The sequence below is a fragment of the Oncorhynchus mykiss genome, chromosome 13 (assembly GCF_057628025.1).
Source record: "Oncorhynchus mykiss isolate SJ-2025 chromosome 13, ASM5762802v1, whole genome shotgun sequence".
Classification (NCBI taxonomy): Eukaryota; Metazoa; Chordata; class Actinopteri; order Salmoniformes; family Salmonidae; genus Oncorhynchus; species Oncorhynchus mykiss.
The window spans coordinates 58,566,694-58,590,127 of NC_143034.1; the positions used below are offsets into that span (position 1 = coordinate 58,566,694).

At 42.7% G+C, this 23,434-nt stretch overlaps 1 protein-coding gene across 2 annotated transcripts; it reads right to left on the reverse strand.

Moving 5' to 3' along the window:
- Positions 1–822: 822 nt before the first annotated feature.
- Positions 823–18,167, reverse strand: LOC110486687 (LIM domain-containing protein 2). 2 transcript variants are annotated; one of them, XM_021558458.3, is made up of 4 exons: positions 17,640–18,167; positions 5,190–5,234; positions 4,737–4,873; positions 823–4,664 (listed from the first exon to the last, which is right to left on the reverse strand). In XM_021558458.3, exons 1-4 carry the CDS (start codon positions 17,640–17,642, stop codon positions 4,505–4,507), a joined length of 345 nt encoding a protein of 114 aa, XP_021414133.1. In that variant the 5' UTR covers positions 17,643–18,167; the 3' UTR covers positions 823–4,504. The 2 variants fall into 2 exon arrangements, with proteins under 2 accessions (XP_021414133.1, XP_090053101.1); XM_090196975.1 differs by lacking the exon at positions 5,190–5,234 and having other exon boundaries at positions 17,640–17,817.
- Between the last annotated feature and the right edge of the window lie 5,267 nt (positions 18,168–23,434).

Sequence of the window (23,434 nt, forward strand, 5' to 3'; positions counted from 1 at the left end):
TTTTGCTGCACGGCAGGAAATGCAAACTTGTATGTATTCAAGGTATAAAAAGGCTTCTGAAGTTTGTAATTTCCACTTTAAAATGTCAGACTTGATTTGCACTAATAAAACATTTACAGATGTAGAATCGTAATTTGAGCCTGTTTGCTACAGCATGAACAGAATCCTGCATCAACAGGAAATGTGAATGATGTGGATTTTAATTTATGGAAATTTTTGTAGGGGTTGATACAGATGTAGAATCTTAATTTGATCACACTGTTGGAGAATACATTTAAAATGTGTAGTGTATTTAAGATTTTAAAAGGATTCTGAAGTTTGTCATTTCCACTATGAAATTTCAGCCTTGATTTTCCCTTATGAAAAATGTAATGTCAAATCAAGGCTGAAATTTCAAAGTGGAAATTACAAACTTCAGAATCCTTTTAAAATCTCAAATACACTATAGGTTTTAAATTTCTCCTCCAACAGGGTGATCAAATTAAGATTCTATATCTGTATTAACCCCTACAAAAAATGTCCACTTATTATCATCCACTTAATAATAAAAATGTCCTGTTGCTGCAGGATTATTTTCCTGCTGTGAGGGAACTGGTTCGAATTAAGATAGCACATCTGTACCAGGATACAATATTGATGCTCTGTTGTGTTTTCTTCATGCACCTTGAACTAAAACAACTCCTGTTGTCGAGCATCTGAAAGAGTCTATAAACACACTAGCTCCTATTCAACAAAAAAAAAGGCCTACTATTTACCCAACAACTGAACAAATATGAAATATGCACTGCCTTTACTCAAGTAATAAAGACAACCACACTTAGCAACATCAGCATCTTCATTTATTTTTCTAAAAGCATGTAAAAAATTATAATAAACTACTGAAAGAAAATTATAAAACCAAATACATTTGATTGTGTGTATGTGTGGGTGGGGGGGAAACAAATCACATTACTTATAATCATGTTCTTCTACAACACAATTTAACTGGAGTAATAATCCAAAAGAAGAGGAGAGTAGAGGTGAAAGACGTGTAAGAGCTAAAACGTCCTATTGCTTGCAAGGTCACCATCCACAGGTTAAGTAAGTTATACAGAACGTTTTTAAATGCATACATTTACATTTTGACAACAGTGACACCTGCATTGAAAAATACATGTTAAGTCTACATCCAATTTTGCACACAACTACATGACTCGCAGGACACAGACAGTCACACAGCTCTCATAGACCTGAGCCTCCTGGTACCAGTATGGAAAAGTGTACCTCTTTTTTTCTCTATATACAAAGAAAGTTTATTTACAGGATAACGCCATTGTTCCTTGGCACACTCCTCACATATTACAGAATATAATGGACACAGTTTTATTTGATATGATGTTCTTGGTTACAAAGCATTCTGGGTGGTCTCGAGGACCGTTACAAAATGTTAAAAACAAATAGATACCTTTACAAACTTGAGGAAATGTACTGAAAAAATGAAAACCATTCAGGAGAGAGTGGAAGATGAGCGGGTACGTAAACTTCTGGCTGAGTGAAGTCACTCATATCCACCACAGGGACTAAGTGGAAAACAAGCAGAATGATTATTTTCATTCACAGGGGAATAGGCTGGAACAGGGAGAAAGGTATGTGCACTCAAAAATATATAAATAAAAATTGTTTTGAAAAAGCAATAATGTTAGGCCTTGGTTTTTGCCATTTATTTCTAAGGCTTTACTTAACAAAAAGTAACATTTTATTTCCTATTCTGCACAGCATGCTCTAATTAAGCAAAGAAGCCAGAGGTGTAGTATATGCCCAACATAGCACAAACCCCCAAGGCGCCATATTGCTATTATAAACAAACTGGTTACCAATGTAATTAGAACAGTAAAAATAAGTGATTTGTCATAACCGTGGTATGCGGTCTGATAAACCACGGCTTTCAGCCAATCAGCATTCAGGGCTCAAACTACCCAGTCTATAATTCACAGTAAACTTTCCGTCACAATATACATTGAGTCATTCAAGTGTTGTGGCATTGAATACATTCCAAATGATGTAATTCAATGGTTTTAGTCTCATTCTAAAGCAAGAAAAAAAAAAATTGTCTATTGAGTTTGTTGGCCAAAGCAGGTGTCGCTTTAGAACTTCTCAACCTAAAAATACCTGTAGCACACCGTTTTATCCCGAGGCCAGTCCCACATCTTAAAACAATGAGTAACAGCTATACAGAAGAAATGACTGGGGGCAAATGTGTTTATTGACAATTTTGTGATATGTAATATCTCAAGCCTTTACTGGGACTGGCTGAACTGACTCAAGCATTTCCTACCTCTTCTCCCACCAGGAGGCGCTACTCTGAGGTTCAGGGCTCTGTAGGCCTGGGTTTTACTCACTGCGTAGGAATTCCCCTGAACATGCCCCAGGTCAAACATTCCCTGTTAGCGCCCACCCCTCATATAGTACTTAGTCCTGGTGCTCAAAAATCAAAGATGAAGCAGCAGCGAGACATCCCACTCCCCTCACTCTTTATTGACATTAGTCAATAAAGTAGACCAGACCCAGCTGCTATCTATCACATTGTGTCGATGAGAGATCCACCCTGTTCAGCAGACTGAAACTGACAATTTTCCCCTCCAATGGTAAACGGCCTGAAGTGAACCATCTTCACAAATCCACCACCTCTGCTCAGAATCACGTGATGCAGTCGAGACAAGAAAGCCATGAGGCATTTATATTAAAAAAAAGATATTAATGTTTGCAGATGTGATGTTACTGGAGAAGCACGATAATATATATATATTTTTTTACATTATGTGATTTCACTTGTGGCCTCGTCAGGACATCCCAGTCATATGTGAATTTCTGCCACATTCAGAACACGGAATTCTCAGACTTTCGAGCATTCAAGACAACAGGGAACTCAAAGAAAGAGCTGATGGATTTTCTTTTCAAAACAGTCATCCAACTCATAATTCTGCATCAGGAACTCGGGCCTCTTTCTAGAGCTGACTTTCCCAATTGGCAGATCACAGACATCGGGATTTGACATTCTTCCCCCACCAGAGTTCACAGTTGTCTTGAAAGATCTGAAAGTCCCGCTTAGTTTTACACACCAACTTAGCCCAATTTAGTACATGAACAGACAGCTCTGCATGGACAGGAAGCAGCAGGGGATATTAGCGTGACAGTTGTGGTTTCCTGTTAGGCTATGTTCCCTGTCAATCAAACATTGACTTGTCTGGTTAACATGCATGGTCATATGTGCACAGTATAGTGTGATATGTTCACTAAGCACAAGCTATGTACAACACCTATGAGATACTTCTCATATTCAGAATAAAGACGAAAAAGCCTCTACTAGTGAGAGCAACTTATCGCATGACCGTCAAACACAGCAAATAACAGAGCAAAGAGAGCATTTTAAAACCAGTAAAGTGAGATTAAGAGTCAATGAAGCAGATTCGTTTTAAAAAGTCATCCAGAACACAGGAGGGCAGTACAGACTAAAGGTATGACAGCTAAGACTCATACAGGACAAACATGCAGAACTGAAACCTAGCAGCCATTCAGGTCATAGGAGCAAAAAAAACATTTGAACAATAAGACAGAATTCAACTAAATGTGCCCAGAGAGAGAACGTGTGACAGTTTTACAGTACCGTGTTTGTTTCTCAGATAAGTGAACCCTGACAAACTCACAAATTGGCTTCCGCCGGTGCTACCGCAACGCAGAGGACTGGTCTTTAAAATTGGTGTTAGATTTAATTGACCATATGGAACTAAAAAGAGGTCATAAAATACAAACTTGCTAATGAACCTAGCTCAGTATGGTTGACCTGAGTATGCTCTACAGCTGAGAGTGAACTCCAGCTTCTCTAACCATATGTTCACCTGAGCATACGGTCCCTTGCGCCTGTTGCGTCAAAAGGGTGCAAATTTATCCAAAAAATAAACAAGAAAACAATGATATGTAGTCCTGAAAAAGACAGCAGAAACATACCACTGGTTTGTGAAGAAGCAGTTTGGTCACAATCAACAATTTCAAAAGAGCAAATGTAAAATGAAAATGATACTAAAACCAAATTAAAGGAATAAACGCCCCACTAAATAAAATGTCGAGCAACAGGGGCGACTGGCCAGTCATCGTGGGTGTGTCTTCCATGAGGAGCAAGAGCACCTAAGCGTTGACTGCACCCCTCATGACACGTTGGTGCTCTTTATGACACGTTGGTGCTCTTTATGACACGTTGGTGCTCTTTATGACACGTTGGTGCTCTTTATGACACGTTGGTGCTCTTTATGACACGTTGGTGCTCTTTATGACATGTTGGAGGTGGAGACGAGGCAGCTTTGGGGATGAGATGGGAAATGCCAGTAGGATACTGCTGACCTGCAAAACTACCCAAAATCTAAAACTAAGCCTGACCGTTACCAATTGTGAAAATAAAAGTGGGTTTGCAGGTCAGGAGTGTCCGTATAGCCTTTCCCGTGGAGAACGGTTGGGACACAGACAGGCGTGGCTACGCAGTCTTAGTTATGTTCTCTCCCTCCTTGGAGGTCCAAAGCTCCTTGTGTTGCTTGCGGCCAAAGCCCTCATCATAGTTGCCTTTGCTCTTGAAGAGTTGCTGGAAGTGCGGCTTGCAGTAGAAATCACCCGAAAGGGCAGCAAATGTGCCCAGGCTGCAGGGAGGGGCAGAATATAAACAAAAGAACAACACAGTTTCATATGGAATAATTGAGTGAGAGTCTCACCTGAGTTTGGTGTTGCAGTGTTTGCAGCAGAAACAGGCCGAGTGGAATATCAGGTTGTTAGCCACCAATCTCTCCATGGGGTAGACGGTCTTCTCACATGACGAGCACACCTCCCTCGGTGTCTTGAAGCTGAAGGACTACGCACATGAAGAAAACCCACACCGTTACTATGGCTTCAAACATGTGTTTCAATGGATAAATGAAGCATCATCTCAACTTGCTCAGTTGTCTATAACCAATCTATCGAAATGAGTTGCTGTTGAGTGTGTGAAAACATATACTGGTATATAAACTGTAGTTCCATTATGGATGACGTTTAAATGACATCTGAGTAAAGGTCAGTAGGGTGAGATACACTGGGCCAGACAGACAGGTAATGGAGAAGGATAGTGATAGATAATTAAAAGATAATGTCCTACTGGGTAGAAACCGGGACAAAGGAGGTATATTTACTTTGGAGCGCTGGACAGGTTTATCTTCAGGGGCATTTCTGTTGTCCTGGAATAAAAATGAGTAAACCTCAGTACTTTCCTATTTAGTGTTATTACAACAGAAGTGTAAGCATTCAGGATTTCCCCTGTTATATTGACAATGTCCATAATATCCCTCTCATCTCAGTCGTTTCCCCACTCCTGCTCTCTCCCTCCCAGCAGCTCCATCTGTCAGTGTACTGTACTCCCCAGAGGGCAGGTCAGCTACCTTCTGTCTGGACATGCGAGTAGGTACACTGAACACACAATCATAGGGAAGTACAACCATTTCAAATACTAACCCCAAGCGTGACATTACGGACATCCTCTGGATGCTCTCGACTTGCACACCGCACAGCGGTTTAAGAAAGCAACCAATGCCACTGTTACACTACATCACTAAACTGGAATTCTGATGTACAACTTTGAGTCAATAAAAAACCCATTTGTTCACAAACCTTACAACAGTTCAGTGTGAGAGCTTGGCCTTAACAGAGAGCACCATTCAGGTCTATAGAACTAAAGGCCTTATGTAATGGAGGCCCGTCTCATTTCTCTACTCGTGGCTCCAAAGCCCCACACTGACAAACATCCATGGACTTCCTGCTTCAGCTTGACTCTACAGAGAGGCCCTGAACACTCATTCCTCTCCATGACAACTGCATTATACTTTCAACATACAAACATGAACTCCTAGACCCTACTGTTGGCACTGACTCCCTGTCAAAACCCATGAGGGCAGGATAGGTATCATATTGTCTGCCATATTGCTAACAGATGTTGACCTAGCAGATCATTGTGGAGTGGCTTAGAGCCAGTTTGAAACTAGGTCACAAAAGTCTGAACGTCCACAGGGCAGACACGGGTCAAGCAATTGGTCTCAGCTGTCACACCTTGCTCCAAACACACCTGGTGAAGAACTATACTTCAAAATTATGTGACCGACAGGCTTCAGCAATTTCTCCACATTGACGTCCACGTCCCTGAAGCTGGACTAGCATATCAATTAGCAGACAGACACACAGACACACGCATTTAGGCAGACGCACTGTAAAGGCTGTGTCCACTTGTGTGCAGGCCAGACTGCTCTCTGGGAAAGTCCACTGCTGACATCTAAACCCTGACTGTTATGGAAGGAGATTGGTGGTAGTAGTCAGGGGGGGCTCATTTGACAGACAACTGTGCGACAGCCCTCAGAAAGGAGTATGTTTAGGCTACATTCACACACATTGAAGGGGAATGGACACAGAGCACTGATCCACAGGGATGGGTTGTTTACAACAAATCCAGCTCCTCATTGGGTCTGCTCAATTAGAACGCGTTGGAACGGCCCGAAAAACTCAATTAAACTGAAATAATGTTGAGCCGTAACAAGCGGTTCAGAGTGAAACCCATCAGACACTGATTCAATCACGTTGCACTTCACAACTGGCAGCCACTAGGATGAAAGAAGAGCTCCCCAAAAGCCCTTACACATCATCTAGCATGTGCACAGATGATACAGTAACCACAGAGACTTTGGGAATCCACTTGGTATTCTATTAAATTGAAAATGTCAAATTAGTAATTTTTACATTGCCGTAACTGTCGCCCACTCACTACTGAACCCTGATGTGAAAATCATGTCAGATATCTTTAAAACTGAATGACTGAGGAAGCTGGGGTGTTGCCTTAGTTTGTGAGAACGGAATGTCTGATGGAGGGACTGCAACTTCCTGTAGATGCAATCGCCATCCTGACCATCTTCCTCCTCACAAAGTCTCCTTCATTCTCATATTTGGGTAGGGTACAGGGTGCACTGCTTGGTTGGCTGCATGGTAAACTCACTTCCTGTTGCAACCATGAGTAACACTCAACAGGAGCTTCATATTTCATAAGATAAATAAAACATTGCTTCAAAAGGCAGTGGTTTCTGTTTTAGCACAGCATGCAACGTACAGTACATTACAGAAAGGTTCATCACCAATTCAGGCTGCACAAGATAAACTGCAGCCTAGAATTGCCATAGCCACTAAAAGATCATGAAAACAAGAATAGATACCATGGCAGGCAAGCACACAGTCAGTCCTGGAAGGCTTCTACATGGCTGGTGCCATCTGTCTTCTTTTGCCTTATTTGTACATGGAGACGCCGACCAAAGAATGACGTTGTGGCAGGAAGTAGTGATGACACAGACTTTAAGAGTCCCTGTGGGGAGCCTGCCACAGCTAACTGCCACCCCACTGGGCTTAGAGTACAGGCTGATTACAGCAGATAAGAACTACCACAGGGAATGATCAGTGCAGACCAAACCTCTCCTTAAATGGTGAGAAGGACAATATGAACATTGTGGTGTGCCAACTGTGCACACAACTAAAGGTGGTCAAAAACAGTAGGCTAGATGCAGGCTGCCCATTAGATTAACACATGGCAATTAAATTACAATTTGGTGTACCCATTTAGATTAGTTTGAACCACTTACTGAAGAGAGAAAAGAGCACTTCACCGATTTTGCTAGATCAGGCTCCCACCTTTAGCAACATTAATATTCAGTCTCTTACCGGTCATTTATTCACACTAAGCGGAAGAGACACTTCATCTCTGTTTGAGTTTCAGGTAGGCTAAACTTCCTGTATGTGAGATTCTTCCATGCAGCCATTTGAAGAGTTGGGCCCTGCTGTGCTGCACCCACAGTCAGATCAGGTTGAGACTCTCCCTCTCTGATGAGGAGCTCCTATTCTCATTACAATGACAAATCCCATTGACTGTTCCCCTGGAGCTCAGTCCACCACAACAATGGCAGGGGGTCTGGGGGTGACTGCACCCTGCCTCGAAGAAAGAGGCCTTCACCGGGGTTGTCTGTTCAGGCCCAGGGAAACCACACTGAGGCTAGCTCTTCCCTAATAAAAGTATTGAGGGAAGGGTTCAGAGCATCAAGTGCCTGCTTGCACGGATATTTACTTAACTTTAACCCCAGGCTGTGACACACACACGGAGCGAGAGATCACCCAGTGTTCTTACGGTAACGTACACAGTCGTGAAACTTGCCCTAGATGTTGAAATTAGTCAGTGGCCATTCATTTCAGTTAGTCTCTCAGCGCATCTTATTTTTAGACCGCTGACTTGCACCCCTTGATGAGACAGAGGGATGGAAAATAAACAGGAAAAATGCACTACAACTACACCAGCCTGTTAAAGGGCCACCCATTCTGAATGTTATATTCAGAATCTCCATAGTCTCCATGAAAAAAAATGGCAGACGTTATACATCCCCCCCCCCCCAACCAATTGTTTGGTATATATATATATATCTCATAATGTCCCCACTAGTCTCTTATGACCAAAAATAACTGGTTACTCAGCATGGACAGGCAGAATCCTTTTTTCCTTAAACGAGTCTGACAAGCCCGACACGAACAATATACTGCTTTCTCGGGAATAGGCCCAGATCCCTGTGATTTGCGGCCAAAGAGCGGACTGCCTTCTGAGAAATTGTAGGAGATTGAATAAACCCCCACTTCACTACATACTGCTAGCAAACATGCAATCTTTTGAGAATAAAATCGATGAGTTACGATGAACTACCAATGGGACATTAAAAACTGTAACATCTTATACTTCACGGAGTAGTGGCTGAACGACGACACCATCAACATACAGCTGGCTGGTTATACGCTGTACCGGCAGGATAGAACAGCGGCGTCTGGTAAGACAAGGGGCGGCGGACTATTTATTTTTGTAAATAACAGCTGGTGCACAATATTTAAGGAAGTCTCGAGCTATTGCGTATCTGAGGTAGAGTATCTTATCATAAGCTGTAGACCACACTATCTGTATTTTTCATAGCTGTTTACATACCACCACAGTCAGAGGCTGGCACTAAGACAGCATTGAATGAACTGTATTCTGTCATAAGCGAACAAGAAAAACGCTCACCCAGAGGCAAGGCTCCTAGTAGCCGGGGACTTTAACCTTTCTGACCTCCCCATCCCAGATCCGGGATCGTGAATACAGACTCAAGCTCATTACCATAACGCAACGTTAACTATTCATGAAAATCGCAAATGAAATTAAATAAATATGCCATCTCTCAAGCTTAGCCTTTTGTAAACAACACTGTCATCTCAGATTTTCAAAATATGCTTCTCAACCATGGGAAAACAATCATTTGTGTAAAAGTAGCTAGCTAGCGTAGCATTTAGCATTAGCATCCAGCACGCAACATTTCAACAAAAACATAAAAGCCTTCAAATAAAATAATTTACCTTTGAATAACTTCGGATGTTTTCAATGAGGAGACTCTCAGTTAGATAGCAAATGCTCAGTTTTTCCAAAAAGATTCTTTGTGTATTAGAAATAGCTCCGTTTTGTACATCACATTTGGCTACCAAAAAAACCCGAAAATTCAGTCCTCAAAACGCGAACTTTTTTCCAAATTAACTCCATAATATCGACTGAAAACATGGCAAACGTTGTTTAGAATCAATCCTCAAGGTGTTTTTCACATATCTCTTCGATGATATCGTTTGTGGAAGCATGGTTTCTCCTCTCAATCAAATGGAAAAATACTTGCACCTGGCTTTGCGCACCAGTTTCGACGCAGGACACCAGGCGGACACTTGGAAAATGTAGTCTCTTATGGTCAATCTTCCAATGATATGCCTACAAATACGTCACAATGCTGCCGACATCTTGGGGAAACGGCAGAAGGTCTAAGCTTATTCCTGTCGCATTCACAGCCATATAAGGAGACATTAGAAAACACAGCTTCAGAAATTCTGCTCATTTCCTGTTTCTGCTCATTTCCACTCACTTACAGACAAAATCTTTGCAGATTCTGAAACTTCAGAGTGTTTTCTTTCCAAAACTGTCAAGAATATGCATAGTCGAGCATCTTTTCGTGACAAAATATCACGCTTAAAACGGGAACGTTTTTTATCCAAAAATGAAATAGCGCCCCTAGAGATGCAACTGGTTAATGCAGGGAAACTTAAATCTGTCATACCAAATTTCTATCAGCATGTTAAATGTGCAACCAGAGGGAAACAAATTCAGAAAGCAGGAAGCACCAGTGACTAGATCAATATATATATTTTTTAAAGTGGTCAGATGAAGTAGATGCTAAGCTACAGGACTGTTTTTCTAGCACGGACTGGAATATGTTCCGGTATTCCTGCAATGGCATTGAGTAGTACACTACATCAGTCATTGGTTTCATCAATAAGTGCATCAATGACATCGCCCCCACAGTACATACACCAACCTGAAGCCATAGATTACAGGCAACAGCCGCACTGAGCTAAAGCCGCCATTTTCAAGGAGTGGGACTCTAACCCAGGAAGCTTATATGAAATCCTGCTATGCCCTCCGACGAACCGTCAAACAGGCAAAGAGTCAATACAGGACTAACACTGAATCGTAGTACACCGGCTCTGACGCTCATCAGATGTGGCAGGGCTGTCAAACCATTACAGACTACAAAGGGATGCAGTCAAGAGCTGCGCAGTGATACACGCTAATCTACTTTATGCTCGCTGTGAGGCAAATGGCACTGAAACATGCATGAGAGCACCAGTTGTTCCAGAAGACTGTGTGATCATGCTCTCCGCAGCTGATGTGAGTAAGACCTTTAGACAGGTCAACATTCACAAGGCCGCATGGCCAGAGTTTACCAGGATGTGTACTGCGAGCATGCGCTGAACTGGCAAGTGTCTTCACTGACATTTTCAACCTCTCCTTGTACGTGTCTGTAATACCAACATGTTTTAAACAGACCACCAAAATTCCTGTGCCCAAGAACCCCAAGGTAACTTGCCGAAATTACTACCGACCCGTAGCACTCACATCTGTAGCCATGAAGTGCTTTGAAAGGCTGGTCATGGCTCACAACACCATTATCCCAGAAACCCGAGACACACTCCAATTTGCATACCAGCCCAACAGATGGCGCAATCTCTATTGCACTCCACACTACCCTTTCCCACCTGGACAAAAGGAACACACACCTACGTGAGAATGCTATTCATTGACAACAGCTCAGCGTTCAATACCATAGTGCCCTCAAAGCTCATCAATAAGCTAAGGACCCCGGGACTAAACACCTCCCTTCGCTTCTGGATCCTGGACTTCCTGACGGACCACCCTCAGGTAGTAAGGGTAGGTAACAACACATCCGCCAAGCTGATACTCAACACAGGGAGCCCTCAGGGGTGCGTGCTCAGTCCCCTCCTGTATTCCCTGTTCCCGCATGACTGCGTGGCCAGGCACGACTTCAACACCACCATGAAATTTGCCAATGACAACAGTGGTAGGCCTGATCACTGACAACGACGAGAGCCTACAGGGAGGAGATCAGAGACCTGGCCGTGTGGTGCCAGGACAACAACCTCTCCCTCAATGTGATCAAGACAAAGGAGAGGATTGTGGACTACAGGAAAAGAAGAACCGAGCACACCCCCCGTTCTCATCGACGGGGCTGCAGTTTAGCAGGTAGAGAACTTCAAGTTCCTTGGTGTCCACATCAACAAACTAACATGGTCCAAGCTAGAGGTCGACCGATTATGATTTTTCAATGCCGAAACCGATTATTGGAGGACCAAAAAAAGCCGATATCGATTAAATCGGCCAATCTTTATTTATTTGTGTAATAATGACAATTACAACAATACTGAATGAACAACTATTTGAACTTAATACAGCAATAAAATCAATTTAGCATCAAATAAATAATGAAACATGTTCATGTTTAAACATGGTTTAAATAATGCAAAAACAAACGTTTAAGTTCCTTGCTCGTTTAAGTTCCTTGCTCAGAACATATGAAAGTTGGTGGTTCCTTTTAACATGAGACTTCAATATTCCAAGGTAAGAGGTTTTAGGTTATAGTTATTATAGGACTATTTCTCTCTATACCATTTGTATTTCATTAACCTTTGACTATTGGATGTTCTTATAGGCACTTTAGTATTTCCAGTGTAACAGTATAGCTTCCGTCCCTCTCCTCGCCCCTACCTGGGCTCGAACCAGGAACACATCGACAACAGCCACCCTCGAAGCAGCGTTACCCATGCAGAGCAAGGGGAACAACTACTCCAAGTCTCAGAGTGAGTGACGTTTGAAAAGCTATTAGCGCGCACTAAATAGCTAGCCATTTCACATCGGTTACACCAGCCTAATCTTGGGAGTTGATAGGCTTGAAGTCATAAACAGCTCATTTTGTCTGTCATAGTTGAAGTGTACCTATGATGAAAATTACAGGCTTCATCTTTTTAAGTGGGAGAACTTGCACAATTGGTGGCTGACTAAATACTTTTTTGCCCCACTGTATGCAACGCAGGACACGCTAGATAAACTAGTAATTTCAACCATGTGTAGTTAACTAGTGATTATGATTGATTGATTGTTTTTTATAAGATAAGTTCAATGCTGGCTGGCAACTTACCTTGGCTTCTTACAGCATTTGCGTAACAGGCAGGCTCCTCGTGGAGTGCAATGAGAGGCAGGTGGTTAGCGCGTTGGACTAGTTAACTGTAAAGTTGCAAGATTGAATCCCGGAGCTGACAAGGTAAGAATCTGTTGTTCTGCCCCTGAACAAGGCAGTTAACCCACCGTCCCTAGGCCATCATTGAAAATAAGAATGTGTTCTTAACTGACTCGCCTAGTTAAATAAATAAAATCCCAAAATACAGATTTCCGATTGTTATGAAAACTTGAAATCGACCCTAATTAAATTGTCCATTACGATTAATCGTTCGACCTCTAGTCCAAGCACATCAAGACAGTCGGTGCCCTCTTCATGACAAAACCTATCCGCCCTCAGAAGACTGAAAAGATTTGGCACGGGTCCTCAAAAGGTTCTACAGCTGCACCATCGAGAGCATGGTTGCATCACTGCCTGGTTTGGCAACTGCTCGGTCTATGACTGCAAGGCACTACAGTGGGTAGTGTGTATGGCCCAGTACATCACCGGGGCAAAGCTTCCTGCCATTAAGGACCTCTATACCAGGCGGTGTCAGAGGAAGGCCCTAAAAATGGTCAAAGAGTCCAGCTACCCTAGTCATAGACTGTTCTCTCTGCTACTGCACATTAAGCAGTACTGGAGCGCCAGGTCTAGGTCAAAGAGGATTCTAAACAGCTTCTACCCCTAAGCCATTAGACTCCTGAACACCTAATCAAATGGCTACCCAGACTACTTGCATTGTCCCCCCCTTTACACCGCTGCTACTCTGTTATCTTCTATGTATAGTCACTTTACTAGCTCTACCTACATGTACATATTACCTCAACTAACCAGTCCCCCTCCTGTATATAGTCTCGCTATTGTTATTTTACTGCTGCTCTTTAATTACTTGTTAGTTTTATTTCTTATCTGTATTTAATTTTTTATATTTAAACCGCACTGTTGGTTAGGGGCTCGTAAGTAAGCATTTCACCGTAAGGTCACTTGTTGTATTCGGCGCATGTGACAAATACAATTTGATATTTGTGATCCGAGTGATGTTCTATCGATTCCCTGGGTCATTTCATGTTTTCATAGGCATCCGAGTTGATGGCGTTCAAGCAGGCAGAAATACATCTGGTATGACGTAGCAGTGATCAAGTCTCTCACTACACTGGAAGTTAATAGGAATACGACTTTTAGATTTCGAAAACATCATACATGTCAGATTTAAACATTTAGGAGGATGTCTTCTCTCAAATGAGCCATTTGTGCCAATTAATTTATACTGGAGCCAAAAAGACTCCCAGTCACTCCTTGAAGGAGAGTGCTCCTTGTCCCAGAATCTGACATGTAGCCCATTGACCTAGCATGGACAACTTTTGCACAGTATATCTGTCGTTGTGAATGTCAGTCCCCACTCTGAGGCACATCGATCTGCAGGTTGAACATGGTGAGATTGTAAACTCCTAAATTGATAGTGCAGTATGTTAAGGCGATTTCACAGCTAACTAGCTAGAGATAGATGGTACTGGGGTGAGAAGGGAAAGTCAGTGGACTTTTCTGGTCACAGGTGGATCTGAAACAAGGCCACCATGTCCAATGAACAAGCCTTAGATAACAAATAAGTGAGGTAGTATCGAGGCTGTAAAACACTAAATTAGCAAGTTTCTTTCCAACCTCTGTCAGTTAAAGTCTTTCTTCACGTGCACATGTCAGGGGAGGCCATTTCCTGTGAGGCTGCGGTGAGAGAGGTTGTCCTTATATGACTAGTGACAGAGAGCCTCAATGCCATAATCACAGATGTGAAACCTGTCTAGGGAGGTAACAGCTGACACTGACAAACAGGGGTCAAGATTCCCACTGGCATAACCGAACATTTTACGGACATCCCATCTCAAAAAGGTGAACGAGAAATGTTTCATTAGAGATTTGAACCCACAACCTTTGGCTCAAGGCCAGCTTTTAACAATATTGCGCTCTATTGACTTTAGTATGTAGGGACCAAGCGAGAAGCCGCTGATCATGCATTTAATGAAATCACTCAAAAAACAGCCCTCAGCGTCAAACCTCAGAACTGATACGACATATCGCACGGAGAAGAGAAAGTTGAGCAACCAAAGCCTGCGGAGGGACAGGAATTCAGGAAGACAGGTCCCATCGCGTTGACCAAAACACATGCAAATCTGAAGTCTACCATTCCATTGGAATTTCACCAAACATGGGAGATTGTACAACTAAAGCGCAAGATACCTTCTGCCCCCTTTGCCTGTTGTGTCAGGCTGTGTAACAGCAGAGGCAGGAGACAAAAGCATGAACTTTTAAGCCTACGCATCCCAAGATATGAAAGGTGGGTGGTGTGTGATGCAGTAGGCATTCCTCAGTAAACCAGGTTGCCCACAGTATACACTGCACATGTAGGCACTTTGCTGCTGTCATTCTCACGTGAGGCGAGGTTGCTGTGGAGAATGTTGAATTCTTTACTGGGCAGTGTGCAGTTTGTCCTTGGGTCCTCCCAATGTGACTGCAATTGCTTGGTACTAGGTTGTAAGACGAGCCAATAGGAAGGTTATCTAACCGATGGAAACGTTTAAACGTCTTGCTCAGTGTGCATCTAAAAAAAACGGTGTTCTTCAAACAAGCAACGATACAATAGAGCAGGTGTAAACAACACAATGAACTGTTAGTGCCATTTAGGAAGTTTGTTTTCAAGAGGCTTCCATGTCACAATAATAAAGACAGGAGCGGAAACGGCTGGGATAAATCCCATAATGCTGTGTGAATGAAGTCTTACATCCCTCCAGGGCATTAAAAACAATGATTATTGGATTATTTCTGACATGTTTATCTCCCTGACTATGGTTCATCGCTAGTTAACTATATTTGGGACTTCTACACAAGTGCGCTACATAATTACTGAATCAAATTCATGTTTAAAAAAACATTAATTTAAAAAACGCAATCAACAAGGGAATGGCATTTGTCATTATGCCATGTCTTAGTTTATCTTATGTCAGGTTATTGTTCAATGATACCCTGACTCAAAAACAATGAATAATTTAAAAGCGCCCTTAGGCTAGCTAAAATGGCCATTACCAACTGGGAAGCTTTGGCTATCTACCTTTACTCATTCATAGTCCTCTACCATCTAGCACACAACAGCTGGATGCATCTCCCACTCACACCCTCCACTGATCTGCACCTAAAACATACAACACCTGACCGTTCTCTTTTTGCACTCCCTGTCCAATGACTGTAGTAAGGTGCTGTCATCTACACCATCCCAACAGACCATCTCTGTGACGTCTGTAAAAAGAAAATCTGACACCATGAGGACTTGGCCAGCTATGAAGGAAAGCTCAATTAAGTGCAGTTGAAGCTGTTCACTCAAAAACAAGTGGAAACATTTCCCATAGTTGTATAAAGGAAACATGTGCACTATATGGTTACTTCAATTGGACCTGCATGTAATGAACATATTTTACATTGTGACCAAAGCCTCCCTTCCACTCTGACAGACAGAGGCAGTATGTTTTTTTTGACGAATCATTGGGCAATGGCTGTACAATGGAAATGTTTCAAGCAAACTGCAAGTGCAATTCTCAATGCATCCTAAGTGTAGAAGTAGACAGTATTGGCACGTTCAACGTAGACAGTGAAACCAGCTTCTCTCAGCGCAGAAGACAATCACTCAGAACAAACGTCTCGCCACTGAAGCTTGCCCCACAAATCCGCCAGCAATGACGTAAATTTGTCTTCAACCATGTGTCAATCCTCGGCAAACAATGGGCCAAAATTACAGACAGCACATCTACAAATCCCCAGTTTGTACCCACAAAGTGGCGGTAAACGAAAATTATCATATGCCAAGGCAGTAATTATGGAGATCGGCGTTTTGATTTGATAGAGAGCTGGCCTGGCAAGACCGCAGATAGCGCTGGGAATGTGTTCTCCAAGGTCTCAACTTGGAGAACATTATGCGGGAATGGAAGAGAAGACCATTTGAAACAGGTACTTTACCCACTCTGCTAGTGCTGGGCCGTGCTGCTACTGTCATGAGCTCACAGGGAGCCAGATAATTCACAGGGGTGTTACAATAAATCAATATATGATATAATTGATGCATTTCTAGGCTAATACTGTTCACCATGACACAGCGTTGGCTTGCAATGATGCGGTCGGCTCATTGCCTTCCAGTTCTTAACAACCGCCTTGCGCCTACCACACCAGAATCCCTTCCACAGCCCTTTATGTAACAAGGAGAGACGCCAGGTTCTGTGCACCAAATAATGGCTGGCATGATTAGGTAATAACAGTACGTAGACATTAAGATTGTCATCAGCCAGCCAGAAAGCGCTTCTGAAGCCAAACTGGGTGATGTATATGATTGGCAGGCGTAAACTTCATAAATGGTCAAAATAAAAACATGTATACTACGCACAGCCACAATCTGTTGAGAAAACCAACAAAGGCGAACGACAGTGCACATTTCCTTCTGATTATACATCAGAATGATCAAACTAAAGTTAAACAAGTGCACTTTATCCTATAACATGACAGACAATATGACTGTTTAAAGCTTCACTTGAGGCAAAACATAAAATAAAGCCTCAACCAGTGAGAATAGTGCCCGATATTGCGCTAGCTCGCAAGCTAACGTAACTATAAATATGTATCGTTCGAGATAAGCTCATTTTGAGTGAAATGCTGGGTACATAATGCCGGATTGATTAATTAGCGGGCAACAAAAAATTATCAGAGATGGCAAGTTGGCACAGTGCAATAAAATAGCGTTACATTGCACGTTTTTGCCCTATTTAAAAACAGAACAGCAGGGTAAACATGAGTCATTCCACCAAAAAACGGAATGGATGGCTAGCAACCTTGGTAGCTAGCGAGTTAGCATCGAGTGGACATCACCTCATCACAAAAGGAGAGGGAGGGGGAAGAGGGTATGCTATCGCTAGCTAGCCATCTCTGCACAATAAACGCGAGAAATGGGCAAGAAGCACTTACCATCTGTGTACTTTTGTCAACGTTTAAATAGAAAGACAATTTGGTGACCAATAGGCTGTGATCGATTGCTTTCTCATTCGTTTCCCCGATTTCTGCTGTCAGGATTCTTCCTACAGACCCGGCAAGTTACCTCAGCTTGGCTCCCCTGCTCTTGTTTTTCGAGAGTCGTTTTTTTTGTTCTTTATATTAGCAGGATGTTGCACGCTATTGGTTCCAGTCACCCCCTCTCCCTGCCACCCAGCCCACCCCGCTCTCTTACACCACCTCCCTCTACTCAAACGGTAATTCTTAAGAAAAAGGAATTCAAAAAAAGATTAACAGTGTAAATCAGTCCTAGGTTTAAAATAAAAACCTAGGACTACTTGTCACCCCCTTTGCTGACAGGGTTAAAAACAAGCATCTTTCGACACTTTAAAAAATATATATTAACAAATCAATGAAAGTCATACATGGGGGAAACACCTTTCGACTCTCATCTACACATAGTCTGACTGCACTGCCACTAATATGTTGTGTGCTGCAGATGACAAAGAACCCAAAGTGCACTGTACATGTAACAAGTCTCAGCACATTTCTGTCCAAAGTCCAGTGACTGAGGTTTATGTCTGGGTAGGTAGGTATGAACCACTCTTTAGCCCAGCATAGAACAAGTTCCACATTTAAGAGGCTGAGAAATCCTGCCGAATTCAAATAATTTGTAACAGCTCAAAGAATAGCACCCTCAACCCTTAATTCCTGCTCAGATTAACTAACATTCACAGCACAAGTATGTTATGCCCAATCTTGCCAACAGTTGGCTTTGTGATGGGAACCTGTTTAAATATGACATCCATGCAAAAGTTGAACATGATAATAGTAGCACTTAAAATACCATGAAAGCAATTGGTTGTGTTTGGTTATAAAAAAAAGAGTTACGTGTGAAATGTCTGTGTCGTTTGCTGCTGATGTCTTCATTAACTGTTAGGTCGATGTAAGTGCATTTTGTGTGGAGTCAAGGGTGACCGAGTCCAGTTATTGAAAACAGATGTTGAGAGGCCTTCATCACACTAGAAGTAGAAGGGTTTGTGGGTCTAAGTGGGGGATGGTGTATAGGCTATTCTGTACTGAGAGAAAAGGGTTGGGGTTGTTCCTCTTGAGACTGGAAAACACCTACCATCTAGTGGGGGCTTATTGTGATTGCATTATGGTTGTTGGTGGTGGTGTGGGATCATTTACCATGTTTTATACCAGAGCCCAGTGGCCTGTACACACATTACTTTCAGTATCAGACATACATACTACGCTCTAACTGTTTTTGAGGCGACTCAAGTCTGAAGACCTTACAGGTCTATGGCAATGCCTGCAGTAGTATTGCACGTAACACATTGATGTTGGCTCGATGAGTATCAGATAGATTGTATCAGATCAGAGGTGTTGTGTGTGGCTGCATTAATAAAGAGTAACTGGTACGATGAAAATCAAAACTGGTACTTTACGCATAAGGTCTTTGTAAACAAACATATGAATGTCACTTTGTAAAAGCAGAAGCAGCCCGTGTCCACCACCTTTTTCCTGTCAAGGGTTTTGCTGGAGCCATCCAGTGCAGTGAATGACTCATTACATAATCTGGTAGAATTTGCATTCAGAAGAGCCACGGCTCTTACCTCTGATGTCTCCCTGCACCACACTGATGAGTCCACCAGAATATCTTTGGCCAACCTCGCAATCTCACGGAGCTGAACAAAAGAGCTGAAAGGACAAGAGTGATGTTTAGGTTCATAGGATGGGGTTATCTTTTCTAATTGCAAAATAAAAGGATGGGTGGGAGGGAATGCCATGGGTAGCTCTGCAAAGCTTAAAGACATGCACTAAATTAAATCCACTTGAACAAAAAGGGTTTAGATGCTACAATGCTATTCGATTAGCATACGAGTAAAGTGCAAAAGTATGCACAGAAATCAGGGGTTCTCAAACATGGACCCCTTATATTAGCAAATTCATCAGCGATCCCCCACAATCTGAACACAATAGCAAAAAAAACACCTCCTTTTACTCTCTATTCCAGACGTTCTAGATGACCAATTCTCATAGCTTTTAGCCGTACCCTTATCCTACTCCTCCTCTGTTCCTCTGGTGATGTAGAGGTGAACCCAGGCCCTGCAGTGCCAAGGTCCACTCTTACTCCCCAGGCGCTCTCTTTTGATGACTTCTGTAACCGTTATGGCCTTGGTTTCATGCATGTTAACATTAGAAGCCTCCTCCCTAAGTTTGTTTTATTCACTGCTTTAGCACACTCTGCCAACCCGGATGTTCTAGCCGTGTCTGAATCCTGGCTTAGGAAGACCATCAAAAATTCTGAAATTTTCATCCCTAACTACAACATTTTCAGACAAGATAGAATGGCCAAAGGGGGCGGTGTTGCAATCTACTGGTCTACTGTATCCAGGTCTGTGCCCAAACAATTTGAACTTCTACTTTTAAAAATCCACCTCTCGAAAAACAAGTCTCTCACCATTGCCGCCTGCTATAGACCACCCTCTGCCCCCAGCTGTGCTCTGGACACCATATGTTAACTGATTGCCCCCCATCTATCTTCAGAGCTCGTGCTGCTAGGCAACCTAAACTGGAACATTTTTAACACCATCCTACATTAACAGCCATCCTACAATTTAAGCTTGATGCCCTCAATCTCACACAAATGATCAATGAACCTACCATGTAACACCCCAAAGCCGTAAACATGGGCACCCTCATAGATCACATCCTAACCAACTTGCCCTCTAAATACACCTCTGCTGTTTTCAACCAAGATCTCAGCGATCACTGCCTCATTGCCTACATCCGTAATGGGTCAGCGGTCAAACGACCTCCACTCATCACTGTCAAATGCTCCCTGAAACACTTCAGCGAGCAGGCCTTTCTAATCGACCTGGCCGGGGTATCCTGGAAGGATATTGATCTCATCCCGTCAGTAGAGGATGCCTGTTTTTTTTTCAACATCTTAAATAAGCATGCCCCATTCAAGAAATTTAGAACCAGGAACAGATATAGCCCTTGATTCTCTCCAGACCTGACTGCCCTTTAACCAACACAAAAACATCCTATGGCGTTCTGCATTAGCATCGAACAGCCCCTGTGAAATGCAACTTTTCAGGGAAGCTAGAAACCAATATACTGGGACACTGTAAAGTTCATAGAGAATAAGAACACCTCCTCCCAGCTGCCCACTGCACTGAAGATAGGAAACACTGTCACCACCGATAAATCCACTATAATTGAGAATTTCAATAAGCATTTCTCTACGGCTGGCCATGCTTTCCACCTGGCTACCCCTACCCCGGTCAACAGCACTGCACCCCCCACAGCAACTTGCCCAAGCCTTCCCCATTTCTCCTTCTCCCAAATCCAGTCAGCTGATGTTCTGAAAGAGCTGCAAAATCTAGACCACTACTAATCAGCCGGGCTAGACAATCTGGACCCTTTCTTTCTAAAATTATCTGCCGAAATTGTTGCCACCCCTATTACTAGCGTGTTCAACCTCTCTCTCGTGTCGTCTGAGATTCCCAAAGATTGGAAAGCAGCTGCGGTCATCCCCCTCTTCAAAGGGGGGGGACACTCTTGACCCAAACTGCTACAGACCTATATCCATCCTACCCTGCCTTTCTAAGGTCTTCGAAAGCCAAGTCAACAAACAGATTACCGACCATTTCGAATCCCACCATAACTTCTCCGCTATGCAATCTGGTTTCAGAGCTGGTCATGGGTGCACCTCATCCACGCTCAAGGTCCTAAACAATATCTTAACCGCCATCGATAAGAAACAATACTGTGCAGCCGTATTCATTGACCTGGCCAAGGCTTTCGACTCTGTCAATCACCACATCCTCATCGGCGGACTCGATAGCCTTGGTTTCTCAAATGATTGCCTCGCCTGGTTCACCAACTACTTCTCTGATAGAGTTCATTGTGTCAAATCGGAGGGTCTGTTGTCCGGGCCTCTGGCAGTCTCTATGGGGGTGCCACAGGGTTCAATTCTTGGACCGACTCTCTTCTCTGTATACATCAATGATGTAGCTCTTGCTGCTGGTGAGTCTCTGATCCACCTCTACGCAGACGACACCGTTCTGTATACTTCTGGCCCTTCTTTGGACACTGTTAACAACCCTCCAGGCGAGCTTCAATGCCATACAACTCTCCTTCCGTGGCCTCCAATTGCTCTTGAAATACAAGTAAAACTAAATGACTGCTCTTCAATCGATCGCTGCCTGCACCTGCCCAACATCACTACTCTGGACGGCTCTGACTTAGAATATGTGGACAATTATAAATTCCTAGGTGTCTGGTTAGACTGTAAACTCTCCTTCCAGACTCACATCAAACATCTCCAATCCAAAGTTAAATCTAGAATTGGCTTCCTATTTTGCAACAAAGCATCCTTCACTCATGCTGCAAAATATACCCTTGTAAAACTGACCATCCTACCAATCCTCGACTTCGGCGATGTCATTTACAAAATAGCCTCCAATACCCTACTCAATAAATTGGATGCAGTCTATCACTGTGCCATCCGTTTTGTCACTAAAGCCCCATATACTACCCACCATTGCGACCTGTACGCTCTTGTTGGCTGGCCCTCGCTTCATACTCGTCGCCAATCCCACTGGCTCCAGGTCATCTACAAGACCCTGCTAGGTAAAGTCCCCCCTTATCTCAGCTCGCCTTCTTCCTTTGGCCGCCTCTCCTTCCAGTTCTCTGTGGCCAATGACTGAAACGAACTACAAAAATCTCTGAAACTGGAAACACTTATCTCCCTCACTAGCTTTAAGCACCAGCTGTCAGAGCAGCTCACAGATTACTGCACCTGTACATAGCCCATCCATAATTTAGCCCAAACAACTACCTCTTTCCCTACTGTATTTAATTAGCTCCTTTGCACCCAATTATTTCTCTCTACTTTGCACATTCTTCCACTGCGAATCAACCATTCCAGTGTTTTACTTGCAATATTATATTTACTTCCCCACCATAGCCTTTATTTGCCTTTACCTCCCTTATCTCACTTACTCACATTGTATATAGACTTATTTTTCTACTGTATGTTTGTTTTACTCCATATGTAACTCTTTGTTGCTGTATGTGTCAAACTGCTTTGCTTTATCTTGGCCAGGTCGCAATTGTAAATGAGAACTTGTTCTCAACTTGCCTACCTGGTTAAATAAAGGTGAAATAAATAAAATACAAGGAGTTTTACTATGACTTCGGGCAGTGAATGGCCAGACAACGCAAGTCTCAGGCCCATGGAAGGAATGTTTGAAAGGCCCATCTCTTGGCATCGGAGAGAACATTTAGCAGTTTAAGATAATTTCCTGAAATTCTACAGATTGTCATGTGGCAAAGAGATTTAGTTGTTGTTGCAGTTTTAAAGCTAATATCCTGCAAGAGAGAAAACTTAACAGTTTTAATGCTAAAATTACAGTGCATTCATGTAAAAAAAAATGGGAGAGGGAATACAAGTATTGAGTTGAAAAATTTATAATTGGTGGAGAACTGAGGATACCAATATTCCTGTGAGCCTCCCAGGCCCATGTTGCCCAGGGTTAAGAACATGCATTGTAAATTAATAATATTACATTGTATTACACCCTCTAAATTTATTCCGTGGATCCCTTGGCCAAAATTAGTTTAATCAGTTAATAATATTCATGAAAAAAATAAAGTACATTTTTGATATACACTGAACAAAGATATTAACACAACATGCAACAATTTCAAAGAGTTTACTGAGTTACAGTTCATATAAGGATATCAGTTAATAG

Coding starts and splice junctions, on each gene's coding strand:
- LOC110486687 (XM_021558458.3), bottom strand. Junction 4,874..5,189: donor AACCTGTCCAGCGCTCCAAA/GTAAATATACCT, acceptor TCATGTGCGTAG/TCCTTCAGCTTCAAGACACC. Junction 4,665..4,736: donor CACTGCAACACCAAACTCAG/GTGAGACTCTCA, acceptor CCCTCCCTGCAG/CCTGGGCACATTTGCTGCCC.